The sequence below is a fragment of the Aptenodytes forsteri genome, unplaced genomic scaffold (assembly GCF_000699145.1).
Source record: "Aptenodytes forsteri isolate BGI_AS27 unplaced genomic scaffold, ASM69914v1 Scaffold309, whole genome shotgun sequence".
Lineage (NCBI taxonomy): Eukaryota > Metazoa > Chordata > Aves > Sphenisciformes > Spheniscidae > Aptenodytes > Aptenodytes forsteri.
In genome coordinates this window covers 4491183-4504634 of record NW_008795857.1, presented here as the reverse complement: position 1 = coordinate 4504634, position 13452 = coordinate 4491183, and the positions used below count along the sequence as shown (strand labels likewise).

Genomic DNA, 13452 nt, shown 5'->3' with positions numbered 1-13452 from the left:
AGCTGGTCAGGTGGTGCGTTGTCGGTTAAGGGATCAGGCCAGTCTGACACTTGCACACCTGTGTCCTTTCTTGCAGGAACGCTATCGACAGGACTGTAACCTTGCAGTACAGCTGCTCAAGTGTAACAAATCCCACTTCAGGAACCACAAGTTTGCTGATGTGAGTAGCAGTCCTGCTGGGGGGGTTGTGGCCTCCCCTCCTGCACCCCCAAAAGGGGGGGGGGGGGGGGGGGCTCCTGTTCCCACTCCCACTGAGAAGGCAGCACAGAGCCTCTGCCAGCTCCTCTTTCATGCCAGCTCCATTTCACAGCTCAGCCAGGAGCTGTTATAAAAAGCACAATAACCTTGAATTTGATAGCCTGCTGGGTGCCTGATGGGAGCTGGCAGGAGGACAGACCTCTCTCTTACCCTGCTCTGTCCTCTTCCCTTCCTCACCTGGCCACATGGAAGGGCCACGCTGCCTGATAAGGAGTCAAGCAGCAGTAGTCTGGCCCTGCTTCACTACTTGCTCTGAGGAGAAATGTGTGAGGCAGCATTCAGGGTGTCTTTTAGGCCTCCTGAATGGGGTAAGTTGGTACCAACTCATACTCCCCCTTGTGGCATCTGTTCAGCTCATCCTGCCCTCAGGTTGGGCAATGACAGAGTTTAGGCCTTTCATATTAATAGGATCACTTCTTTGGTTGGAAGTATCATTCAGGCCCTTACCCCAGCTCTCTCTTTGCTGTACCCCTAGTCTCCATCCCTTCTTATGTTCCTCTCAGCAAAACCACGTGCTTGTCTCTTTTAACTTAGCAGGTGACCTATATGTCACCCTCCCCCTCCCCCATTGTGTCTCAAATTAGCACTCTTGAGGTCAGTGTATCAGTTACTGCTGGGGTAACCTTGACCTCTCTCCCAGCTGTCTCCCCTCCCTGGAGCTTTGAATTCTGCCCCCCAGAGTGCTGTGTCCCACGTGGCTGCCACTGGAGGGGGGGTGGTGCTGAGCAGCTGTGCAGTCTGCCTCACAGCCAGCTGTTGTCATGCAGTGTGCCCTGCGTCCCCAGCTTTGGACGCAGTTTCCTTCTGGCTGTGACAGGACAGACCTTGCTGTGCCACTGAGTGGCTTGTGGAGCTCTGCTCTACACTTCATGCTCTGCATGGGTGTGGTGACCAAGGTGAGGGCAGCTTGGCAGGGCGATAAGGAGAGCAGTAGTGCCCATTTGCAGGACAAGGAGCAGTGCTTACTCCCTGTTGAGACCCCAGTCCTGCAGCTTTGGTAATAAACCCCATGTTTGCCTCTCTGAAATGGAGAGAGTGAGGAAGTGGGATGAGGTGGTGGAGTTTGTGGGAACAAGGGAAGGCATCGATTCTGGTCTGTGGGCAGGCTGCCAAGGCAGCATGGCTGCAATTACTGCATTCGGGGAGCACTGTGTATCCCAGCACTGGGGGCTGTTGAGTCACTTCAGTGCAACCACCAGCTGATTTTCCACAGATCAATAGACCCCTTCCTAGCATGTGCTGGCTGGGCCTTGTCTTTGTGCTCACAGGCATGGGGGACTGAGCCCGTGTGCCATCTTTTCTTGTTCTCTTTGCAAAATGGGGCCCGTGAACCATAGCCTAGAAACTTGAATGGTGTGACAGCTAGAAAGTCTTGTTAGTCCCTCATGGGGCAGGTTTGCTTTGGAAAGAGATACCTTGCCTTGAGAAAGGTAAGTGAATGTTAGGGTCAAGATAAGGAGTACAAAGTACATGTGAAGGTTGTTTGGAAAAAGCAGATTATTTGGAACTAAATGGCTTGCATGGCAGCCCCCTTCTAATGTCCTTTTCCTTCTCCCTAGCTTCCCTATGAGCTGCAGGACATGGTCAATAAGCATTTGCACAGCACTCAGGAGTCCACAGGCCCTGGTCAAGAGGCAACCCACACCTTGGCTCCATCTGATGTTGTGCCTACCTCAGTCATTGCCAGAGTCTTGGAGAAACCAGAATCTCTGGTTCTGAATTCAGCCAAGTCTAGCAGTGGCAGCTGTCCCATGGCTGAGGATGTCTTTGTGCATGTGGACATGAGTGGAGCCCCTCCTGATGCCTGCAACAGCGCAGGGCAGATGAGGAAGGAGGGAGGAGATGCAGGGAAACAGCAGAATGGTGGCTGCAAGCCGCAGAGCAGTGTGGAAAGCGTGCCAGAGGAGGTGCCTGCCTTTGAGAAGCTAAGCCCATACCCTACACCCTCTCCTCCCCATCCTATGTACCCTGGGCGCAAAGTGATTGAGTTCTCTGAGGACAAGGTAAGGATCCCAAAGAATAGCCCCCTGCCCAACTGTACGTATGCTACGCGCCAGGCCATCTCACTCAGCCTGGTACAGAGTGAAGATGAGAGCTGTGACAGGCTCCGGACGCTCCCCAACAGCCCTGCTTCAGAAGGGCGCCATTCGGCCTCCAGCTGTTCCTGTCAGCAGTCCCCCAAAGCAGCCAGGGCTCACGGCTCTTCCCAGAGCAGCCCATTCAGCAGCCCTCCGCAAATCCCGAGCGCCTTTGCCAGCTCTGCCAGCTCCGAGGAGGACCTGCTGGCCAACTGGCAGCGTATGTTTGTGGAGAAGGCACCCCCCACCTCAGAGCGGGTGCTGATGAACCGCACGGCCTTCAGCCGTGACACGGCCCCTGAGCTCCAGAAGAGGTTCAGCCGCTCCATGCAAGAGCTGGGTAGGGCAGCCTCGGCTTACTCGGATGGTGAAGAGTCTGCGCAGAGCTGCAGCTGGACCGTGAGCCGGGACTCAAGTGTGGACACAGACAGCACTGAGTCCAGAGCCCACAGGAGCCATTTCTCCTCAGACTATGGTACAGATTTCTCCCAGGATGAAGCCCAGAAGCTGTTGCAGGAAAGTGGTGGAGGCACTGCTGAGCCTGGAAGCCCCTCACCACAGAAGCACAAGGACTACGTGGACCTTGGCTTGCCTGAGAGCCCAGCTGAGGAAAGAGAAATGTTGCTCCAGGGAAGCAAGGAGAGCAACCAAGGAGGTGCCCAAGAGGAAAGTGGAGAAGGCAGGGTCAAGCCTCCCTTCAGTCGGCCACACCGCAGCCCCAAGAGGATGGGGGTCCACCACTTACATCGCAAGGACAGTCTGACGCAAGCCCAGGAGCAGGGCAACCTTCTCAGCTGAGGCAGGGCAAGAAGCAGCCACACGCTGCAGAGCTGTGGGATGCCTCCATCTGTCCACCTTCTGAGGGAGAAACCTCCCTTAGTACTCTCCTCCTGGGGGGGGCTCTGCTCTGAAATTTTATATTTATTCTCTTCTTTTGCTACCTGGAAGAGCTGGGGTCCCCCTTCCCTGGCACCTCAGACCCACAGTACTAGCACCCACAGTGTGCAGAAGCACACCCACTGCCCCAGCACACTTGCAGCTCTTTTCACAGCCTCACACTGGTGCCTGTACCAGAGCTCGTTCTTGGTACCCCTCGTCCTGGTGCCTGTGCCTCTTTATGCTCGCATCTTCCTTCCCACTCAGGTACCTGAGGCCCTGGGTGCTCTCATGCTGGTTGCCCGCAGCTGCTCTGCTCTCTTTTAACTTGTGCCAACAGGGCAGAGTGCCTGCGTGGTGGTGTCTGATTCCTGGGAGCCTGCAGGGGCCATGAGTGGGGCACAAGGACTCCCAGCAGATGGCTCTGGGCCCCTGGGGATGTGCTGGGATTGCTGGTGTCTCATTTTCCTGCTGGGTTTTGTTTTCCCTGGCTGCCCTCTGGGTGATTCTCCAGAATCTGCCTCTGCAGGTCCCCATCACTTGGCTCCTGCATTGGGCTCAGCACCTGGCCCCTGCTGAGGCAACGCACGGATGCTGGTGCTGTGGCATGAGGCACGGGTGCTCTCTGCCGAGGTGGTTTGGGGAGGCACTGCCTGCTAGGCGCTGGGGTTTGTGTTTCTGTGTCTCCTCCCTCACACATCTTCCCCCGCTCTCTGTGCTGTTATTTTGTTTGAACGGTGCTGATGCTTTGCTCTTGGGTGGGCTTCTTTCTTCTTTCCAAGCCTTTGGTTTTGGGGTGTATTGTTTTTTCTTTCTCCCCGCCCTGCATAAACAGACACAGCCATTGGCAGCCAGTCCAATGCCTGCATTGAGGGTGTGTTGAAGAGGCTCAGCTCTCAGAGCTGTGCTTCCCTCTGATCCTGGCCTCCAGCCTGCAGAAACCCCTCCAGACTCAAGAACAAGGTCTTGCCCTGGGCAAGCAAGGCACGAAGGACACTACTGGGCTTTTCTGGGCAGTGCTCGGTGCAGGGATGCAAGGGCAGTGTGCTGAGGAGCTGCTCCCTGTAGACACACTACCTCACGGCTCGGCAGCAGCCCTTTGCCAGGGTCTCCTTGCATGCCCCCTTTTCTGGGGGGCTCCAGGCTGGCTCTGGTGCCTCTCTGGGGCGTCCCCTTCTGGGTAGGGCCTCTCTGCGTGTTTTTCCTAGTGTAGCGTGATACTGTGTGACTTTTCTTCTCAGTCTTGTGTGCTTGATGTCTTGTTGGGGGGGGAGGGAAGGGGAGAGGTCTGTAGATGTAGGTATTTTTTTGAGGGCTTACAAAGCCCAGGCGTCCTGCTTTAATTTTTGTCCTGTGCCCTTCTCTGTCTGGTGTTTCTTGACTCCTCCAGTGGTGCGAGGCAGAGAATAGCCTGGTTCCCTGCGCTGTGTCCTCAAACCCTGCTGGCTGTCCTCAGCCTGCTGTCTGGTTTTTGAGTTGGGTTTGTGTTGTCCTCCCACCCTACTCAATGAGGGCTTTTCACTGGACTGTAGGAGAGCAGCCCTCTGTCCAGGAGGGAGCTCCTGTTCATATGCTTACAGCAAGATGTGCAGCCAAGAGCTGCCTGGGGGCCCTGCTCCCCTCCACAAACCCCTGTCTCTGCAAAGGGCCTGTAGCTTGCAGCTGGGGCCAGCCGGGGCTTCAGCTTGAGCCTGGAGGCTCCAGGGCCTGTGAAAGGGAGCTGCAGGCCTCTCTGGCGGCTGTGTAGGTCGGTTTGTGTACCCTGGCTAGAGCTGCTGCCTACACGCTCGCCTTGTTTCCCACCTCAAACAGTTGTGGAGCTGAATGCCACCCTCTGGTGGGGAGGTGGGACTCAGTATTTCACTACAGTATTTTGCTTGATACCTGTGCAAACAGGCTGGTGCTGAGAGCAGGAGCCTCCTCTGAGCCTGCAGGGTGTTCATCTCCCCTGTCCTGAACGTGGTGGTGTGGTCCTTGTGTTTGCTCTCATCAGCCACTCCACTGCTGCATTTCTTCTGTTCTTCTGCAGCGTTGCTGAGGGCTTGCAGCTGCAGCGGTTGCCAGCTCCTGCCTCACGGACATCACCTGGGGTTGGTTGCTCACTGAGAGGGCTCCTCTGGCTCTGAGGCTGTTGGTGGCTTGCCTGTGGGACAGCACAGCCACTTGGGCCATCGGGCAGGCATTGCCACTCAGGGCTCAGCCCCATCTCCCCTGAATCCTCGCATGCTGGTCAGGGGACAAAACTTACTCTTGCTGAAGCAGTTGGTGTTGATGGTGCTGGGCAGAGCCAGCCTCCCTCTGCTTTTGGTCAAAGTAGACTTAAAAGCAAAACAATGGAGAAATGGAGGGGTGGTAAAGGGGTGCCCAGTGCCTCACCAGACACTTCTGCTTCGCAGCTTTAGGCTGCTGGCAGAGGTTGAGGGGGAGCGGTGGCCTCAAGAGGAGCAGAGCTCGCTCTCTCTTGGCGGGCACAGTGCCTGCCCTCTGCACTCCTGCTTACCTCCAGCAGTATTGGCTCTGGGGCTTTGAGCTGACCCCGCTTTCAGCGTCCCAACTCCAGACTGTTAATCTGTAACTAAACTAATGTGTTTTTTTCTGAAATTTTCAAACTGATGTATATTTTAAGACCAGAAATAAACTATTTTAAAAGTAGGTGGCAATGGCTATAGTGTTCTCTCTGTTGGTTAAGACCTAGACTGGACCGATCCTGAGCATGTGAGGGAGCAGAGCCTCTTGTGGTACAATGTCCCAAGTTTGCTGAACTGCATGTGCCACCCACTAGCTCTCCCAGGGAGAGCGATCCTGTGACCGGTAAGCTTTCCAGGAGGCTGTGAATTCACTGGTCATCCTGAGTGCCCACTTCAGCAGCAGCCTGGTTCAAGGTGCTTGTGCAAATCAAGTCATCTGTGTTGGAGAAGAGGCGCAGTCCCAGGCAAGGAGTGATGTGTGGGATGAGCGGTGTTTTACTTCTGTAATCGTATCCAAACTGTGGAAACTGTTCTCTGAGTCTGAATGTAGACTGTCAGCTCAAAGATCAGGCTGAGACTGCAGACCAGAATCTTGACTCGGAAGCTGACAGTGGCTTAAAAAAAGGACAGATTGTTTAACCAGGCAACTTTGAGAAACAGTAAAAAACAGTGATGTGGGCAATTTTCAAGTGACATAAAGGCTAGGCTTGTCAAAACCTCTGCAATGTAGTTTGCTGTGCTATAAGCAGCCTCAGTGTTTCTCATAAAATTCTGCCTACCCCATTTCAAGTATTTTGCTGGCTGTCCTGTCTGATCTATGTCTTGGCAAAGACTTCCATGTGCTGATGTAGAGTAGGATGAGGTGGAGCTAATTCTTTTTACTATTCATTGGTTTTCTTGAAGCCCCAGCTCCGAGAGTCATGCGAGAGTATCAGTTCTCCATTTCAGAAACTGAGTTACGTGGGAACATGTAACATACCCCCTCCCTGGAATTCATAAGAATTTTATAATTCTAGTGTCAGTATTTTGTTATTTTTTATTTTGTGTGGGGAGGGAGGATTGGGGTTGATTGGACATAACCCAGATAGGAGGCCCTGTGAACATGAGAGAGAGGGAGTTCCTGTAGGATGTTGATACGGACATCTGGAAGTGTTTCCTTTTCATACTGAATGGTGCTGCAGAGATCAGAGATGAAATTTCCTCCAACTCCCAAGTTATGCTGCCTGTGCCCTTCTGACCTAGGTGTATGCAAAGCGTAACACAGGAAGTTTCTTGTTTCTTTGTCCCCATAATTAATTATTTTATTCTGTGTTCCCTTGAGTAGCAGCTGCTGCCACAATTTAATCTTCCAGCCTAATCTGAGTCTTGAAGCACAATCACCTTCCTTGCCTTGCTCCAGCAAGGGGCACTTGGCCGAGCAGTGAAACCCACAGTGCTGATGCGGGCTGAAACCTTCACCAGAGGGTGCACGGCTGGTGCCAAGCTCCCTGCAGATGGGCTCTAGCCCAGCCCTCTACCTCCTGAGCAGAGGGACGGCCTGGGGGACAGCAAATTGGACCTCCAGGGCCAGGCAAGCACTGTGGAGAACCTGCCTCTGCAAGGACGGAGAAAGCCCGCAAGCTGGGCAGGCGGCGGGGGCGAGGGGCTGCTGCCGCCTGCCGGTGCTCCGAGCCCCCAGCACAGCTCCTGCCTGCTCCTGTCACCGGGCCCCTGCCTGTGCCTATCGGCATCTGCCCCATCGGGGGCACGGAGTGACGGAGGCTCACGCCACCATGAGTGGTGCCACGTCTGTGACCTTTATAAAACTCTCATCGCGACAGCAGTACAAGCAATAGAAAGAACATCTCTTATACACATCTGAATAAATACAGCCTGTGCCCTGCGGGCACAGCTGGGCACGGCAGGGGGGAGGCAGGGCAGCGTGAGCTACACATGCAGCAACTGGACAATCACAAGTGGCCGACGGGGCGCGTGACAACACAGAGACGTGTGTAGAGATTCGCTCAGACCAGGCTCTGGCACTCAGAGAGCTGAGGCGTCAATAGGACGTGAAATGTGTGAGAAGACGGCTGGGGCAGCCCACCGGAGGCAGGGGGGCTGGCGGACGCACACTCCCCCAGGCACAGTGCTCTTCCCAGCAGAAGCAGGCAGGGTAGCCCAGCTACATTTCTGTTTCTGCTAAGAGGCTGTCACCGAGACCTGACGTCATCAGGACCATCTGGGAGCTGGAATCTGTGGCGAGAGAGGGAGAAAACCGTGAGCCATTTGGGCTGCCGGAGAGCGCGGAGCTGTACTCCAGATCCAGAGGTGAGGATGAGGAATTAGAGCGCTGCAGGTGGGAAGCAAACTGCTGAGAGGATTGTGAGATTAAGTAGTAACTAGGTCTATTCTGGCCATGCAGCAGAACAGAATCAATGTTTGGGGAGGGGGGAAGGCAGAGACAGCAGCAAGAGCCCAGGGTGGGGATCTGCACTTGTTATCTTGGCTGTCAAGAGGAACATCAGCTCTGAACCCTCCCCACATACACTTGCAGGTGATACTGGTTGTGCTGACCGAGCCATGCCCTTACCCAGACCTTTAAATCTGCACTCACCAAGTGTCTTTTCAACTAGAGAGATAGTGTCCAGGTGGGACGGGCTGGCAGGCTGCAAGCCAACTAAACCCACGTAGGGTGGTGGTGTTGCTTTCCCAAGAGCAGGGAACGCAGCAGGCAAGCAGCCATTTTATGTCAGCAGAGGCCTGGAAATCCTGACTTTCTGCACTGCATGAATGGAGGGTTTGTGCAGCCCTCCCCTGCCTGCCTCAGGAAGGTGAGGGCAGCTTGCTGGCTCTGCAACGGCACAGAGCGCCAGCCAGGAACGCTGCGACTCTCCCCACGCCAAGTGAATCGGCTGCAAGGAGGATGGGCGTGCATAGCAAGTAAGAAACTCAGCAGGGTACCAGTTTCCCATCCAAAAGCCTTTTTAAACAGAAAAAAAATTGTTTTTCCTGGATGTGAGGGAGGAGATCTTTAATGCCCATGTGCTTCAGATCCAGAGTCCTACACATTCAAAACTGCTGTGTGGGATCTCCATTTTGGGGATCAATTTCTGGAAACTGGATCCAAAACCTGGCTAGAGCTGTCAGTAAAGGATTTTTATGGCTCTAATAAATGAGGATCCAGATTTTTTGAGGCCCAGGGAGTGGTTGTGCTTGTCTGCTGCTAGTCTGATATGAGAATCGGGAGGGGGGAAGGACAACTAAAGGTAAAAAAAAAAAATGCCAAACCAGCAGGATCACAAGGTAGGCATGACAATATACAATATCACATATACAAACAACACACAACAGGCTACTGCTATCTCCATAATATACTTTTTTTCCTGTTACAAGCAACTGACAGGCTGTGGCACCTGGCTAACCCTTCACACGTTTGGGATGCAGAGATAGGAATAGCTGATGCTGTGCGGATTGCAGGGAGGTTCTGGAAGCAGTGAGGAATGACACAAGTTTTGGCTAGGATATCTGGCAAAGGCCCCCAAGATCTTTAATGCTCCTGCCCTTGAGTTTTAAGACTTTGCGCAACGATTTCGTTCCTGCAGCATCAGGGAAAACACCTCTGAGGTACCGTTTCCACTCTTTGCAGCAGCTGCATTGTCCTTGCAGGCTGCCTTTCCACGCACGGCTCAGCCCAATACTATTTAACTTGAAGGTCATGCCTGGAGGCTGTCTGGATTCCAGTTCACAGGGAGAAGGGACAGACCCCATTCACCAACCCCACCACGAGAGACTAGTGGCACTGGAAACACCCCAGACACCCCAATTCCTGCCTGTCAGCCCCTGCCCACAGCCCAGGTCCCAGAGTTCTTACTGTTCTGGCAGATCCAGGGGTTCTTCTCCCTGGCTGTGACTTCGCGAGCCTCTGTCTCCTCCTCTTCCTCACCCTCTGAGAGCAGGTCAGAGATCTGCTGCTGCAGCTCAGGACTAATGTTGTTCTCCGCCAGGATGAGTGTCCGTAGGGCTGTGGGGTAATTCTCTACCATGTCCAGCAAGGTCTGGGCGGAGAGTGAGATAAGCAGGCTGACAAGCAGCACAAACAGCAGCTAGGCTGAGCAGAAAGAGCTTCAGTGCTCTGTCTCCCTGCAAACTCCAGCCCTCCTCTTCTTACCTCTACCTTCCCTTGGCCTTGAGCCTCCTTGGCCAGGCTTTCTGAGAGCCTGAGGACTTCCCATCTTTCTGTGGGAAGAGCCGAGCCTGGATTTCCTGGCTCTATCTAAAGAGGAAGGGACTGCTCTACACCTTGTTGCTGCCACATATCCAGGCTAGTCCCCTCTTACCACTGGGAGCTGGGGCTCTGAGAGGAGAGTCTGTGCTACCAACCCTTGGTCCCTACCTGTCCACAGAGCTTTAAGCTCTGATCCCCAGTCACAAGTCCAACCCCTTACTTCTTCCAAGAAAACCAAACTACAAATAGAGCCGCGTGTTTCTCCCTGCTGACTTGAGGGAGATCCAGGAGCTCTAGGTCAGAGCTGTGGCTTACGAGCTCCTCCTGTGGCCAAATGCAACGGGACAGGGGAAAGCAACAGTGCCCCTGGGCGCAGGGAGGGATGGGGGTGCATGTGGACTGGGGGAGGGGGATGAAGGCAGGTATAGGTCCTAGGGCCTCTATAAACAGCCAAGACCTATGCCCTTGAGACGTCAGTGATGCTGTAGAGTAACTGTAGGCTCTCATACCTGGGCTGACTGGTTGGTAAGTCCTGTTCCCTCCAAGTCCAGAACTTCGAGGGTTCGACTGGAGGCCACAGCGACGGCAAGCATCCCTGCTACCTGGTCACCTGCGGGAGAAGCAAACCGGGGCTGTCAGCAGTGCCTGCCTTCCTTCATGTAATACCACATGACCTCATGGGCCTGGGGCTGTTACAGAAACATCCTCTGAGTATTTCTGCCATCAGACAACCTCCAAATCTCGGTTACCTTGGGGGGAACAAAAAGCCGTTAACTGAGAAAAGAGGCAAGGTAAAGGTGCACCATTTTGTGGTTACGGGATCAGTCACTGATTACCAGGGGGAACACAAAGGAACACAGTGAAATTGTTTTTATTCTCCAAGGAACCTTATCTTCCCAAATCTCCTTCCTACTCAAGGATGCGAGGGCCTTTAACAGCCCTTGTAAGGCACCCCAGACATAGAATAAGGAGCTGAATACCTCAGTCTAGGGGGAGGTTGGAGCTGGACAGAGGACTCTGCACCAACTGATGGACTGCCTCCCTGGAAAGGGGCAGACTTTTGGGGGTGGACACAGCAGGACCAGGAGCATTAAAGATTGATGCTGGTGAACAGACAAGACTGACATTCCCCAGTGAGTGCCAAGATACTGTACAACTGTGAGACCTTCTCTTGGAAAAAAAACAGGCTGCTGTTGGGTAACACCCTGGGGCCTTTCCTGCCCAAAAGGAGGTACCTGGTCAGACAGACAGGGCCTGGAGGGAGGCTGTGTTTCCAGATGGGGTGAGGAGGGGAGTGCCCTGCTGCTGCTCAGGGAGGCATGGCCCCATCTCCTCCTCCCCACCTTGCAGCAGAGCTGGAGAGAGTTGGTTTCTATGGCAACGAGTGCCAGGCTCTCCTCCTCCTCCTCCCTGCTCCCCGGGAACATGAGGGGGGGAGCGCGGGGACATACTGCATCTGCCAAGCCAGCATCAGTGCCCAGGGCTTCAGGAACAGGGGAGACGTGGAGGGTCAAACGTGACGACAAAGGCGGTGGAGCGGTCAAGGCACAACCTCCTTTCTGCACCTCCCCGCAGGGCACGTGGCCACCTCACACAAGCAGAGCAGCAAGGCTGGCTTTCCCTACAGCTGAGGGCACCCGGCAGGGTGAACTCACTGCTGGGGACCAGAAAGGGACCTATGCAAGAAACTGCCCCATCCTGCTGGTGATGCTCTGCCACCCTTCTAGAGCTCAGTCCCTGGCCACCCACCAGCACAAATCGCACAAATGCCAAGAGGCAGCTGTGCAGCGTCCCCTGCTCCTCCTCCCTGCCCCCCCAGCTTACCTAGGGGGTTGTAGTCCAGGTTCAGCACACGGAGCTGTGAGCTGTGAGCCACTGCAATGGCCAGGCGTCCCCAGCCTTTGCTTGTGACGCCTGGGTTGGCGCTCAGCGTTAGCTCTTTGAGGCCTGGAGAAGAGAGAGAAGCCAAACCAGAGCCTTAGGGTCACCAAAGCAGTCTCAGGGGAACTAGTTCAGCTAACCAGAACTGCTTTGAGTCGTGTCCCCTGTACTCCGACGGGCTAAAGGGTTTGGTTTGCTCTGAGAACTGTAATCACATATTTCACTGATCAATGAAATATTTCACTGCCTTCAGCAGTAGCCCTTCATTTGCCCATGCTGTGACTGCCCCATTTCTCTGCTCTCCCCACCTGTGTCCTCCTTAACCTAAATAGCAAACACAATGGAAACAAGGGGTGTGCGAGGTGACTGACCAGGAGAAGGAGGTGGCACAAGGTGACAGGTTGGAAAGAGGGTAACAGGGACAGTAGGCTCTGAAGCCTGCACCTGGGAGGGGTGGCCAGCAGAGATAACAGCATCAGTGGCACTGTGAGCACGCAGGGGAGAAGGTGCTGGGGAGAGGTGGAAAGCACCTTGAGAGTCAGGAGAGAGGGGTGGTGTTACCTCAGCACATGCCAGCTCTCAGCTTAACTGGCCCACTGGCCTCTGACCACCAAAGATCATCCCCTGCAAGGATCTGAGTCTTGGCACTAAGGCTATGACCATGCAACTATACACCCACAGAGTGCACCCGCAAGCAGGGACAATTCCCAGGCGCTGACAGTAAAGCCAAGTGCTGAGGTGGGGGCACATCATACATTTATCTACGGTCATTATCCACACGCAAATGCAAAAGAATAAATTCAAAGTCCAAGCTGTCACCTCCTCCAGTTTCAAATGCTCCTGTCATGAACCAGAAGCAACCTGTTGGTCCCTGAGCTCCAAACTGCCCGCAGGACAGATCAATAGCAGAAACTCCATGCCTGACCAAGGGAACCGCTCCTCAGTTGCTTGGGTTTTCTGCTTTACTTAAGTTAGGGAAAGAAATTCCTCAGCCCAGACAAACTACAGAGCCTGCCTCCTCCAGGGCTGAGGATTTATTGCTGCATGCATCTGCTCCATGTGAAGCTCCACTGGTCATTGTGCAGCCCACAACCCCTGGTGCTTACCGGACTTGGCCCCGTCAGGCGGCAGGAGCCCACAGATAAGGTTGATGCCTTCATCACCCAGCATGCAGTCTCCTAGATCCAGAGCCACCAGCGAGGGGTGGATGGAGAGAGCAGGGTTGAGGAGGGCCAAGCCTGCATCTGTCAGGGGACTCCCATGGAGGCTGTGCAGGTAAAAGGGAAAATTACTAAGCAGCCTTCTTCCTGGGGGCTAACTAACCCTACGGGGAGGGAGAAGGAGATGAAATGAGGAGGATGACAAATCCTAACCCCAGGTGGGGAAAAAGCACTGGGAAGCCTCTGCTGTGAGGGTCAGCCAGCCACTACGGCGACCCTTCTCTCCTGGCCGGGAGGAGGGGGTGCAGGGGATGCCAGCGGGGCAGAAGCAGCCCCTGCCACCGGGGCAAGCCAGATTGGAGGGGCCGGGACGGAAAGCCAGGGCCGTGCCCAGCCGGCGGGGGGAGAGGGGCTCCGTCCCAGCCGGGCGAAGGGCGAGGGGTTACCCTCTGCAACGTCAAGGGCGTTTTTCCTCCGACGAGACTTAGATTCAGCAGCTGACCCGGAGCCGCGAGCCCCTGAAAGAC

General features: G+C 54.7%; 2 protein-coding genes across 2 annotated transcripts in view; one reads left to right on the top strand and one right to left on the bottom strand.

Annotated features, from left to right (window-relative positions):
• Positions 1–5831, top strand: part of TJAP1 (tight junction associated protein 1) — a 39809-nt gene extending 33978 nt beyond the window's left edge. The window contains exon 10 of the mRNA XM_009283771.2: positions 1818–5831. Coding sequence (XP_009282046.1) covers positions 1818–3134 — 1317 coding nt within the window. The 3' untranslated portion in view covers positions 3135–5831. The remainder of the gene's footprint in view (positions 1–1817) is intronic.
• Positions 5832–7841: 2010 nt separating this feature from the next.
• Positions 7842–12965, bottom strand: LRRC73 (leucine rich repeat containing 73). Its single transcript, XM_009283770.1, has 5 exons — positions 12872–12965; positions 11709–11831; positions 10394–10494; positions 9511–9714; positions 7842–7898 (listed from the first exon to the last, which is right to left on the bottom strand). Exons 1-5 carry the CDS (start codon positions 12933–12935, stop codon positions 7842–7844), a joined length of 549 nt encoding a protein of 182 aa, XP_009282045.1. The 5' UTR covers positions 12936–12965.
• Positions 12966–13452: the final 487 nt, after the last annotated feature.

What these genes read in the sequence shown, in the direction of transcription:
- LRRC73 (XM_009283770.1), bottom strand. Translation starts at nt 12,935, where the DNA reads ATGCTGGGTGATGAAGGCATCAACCTTATCTGTGGGCTCCTGCCGCCT. An exon ending in TTACCAACCAGTCAGCCCAG is followed by an intron (nt 9,715 to 10,393) that starts GTATGAGAGCCT and finishes CTCTCCGCCCAG; the next exon opens with ACCTTGCTGGACATGGTAGA. An exon ending in GTAAGAACTCTGGGACCTGG is followed by an intron (nt 7,899 to 9,510) that starts GCTGTGGGCAGG and finishes TCCAGCTCCCAG; the next exon opens with ATGGTCCTGATGACGTCAGG.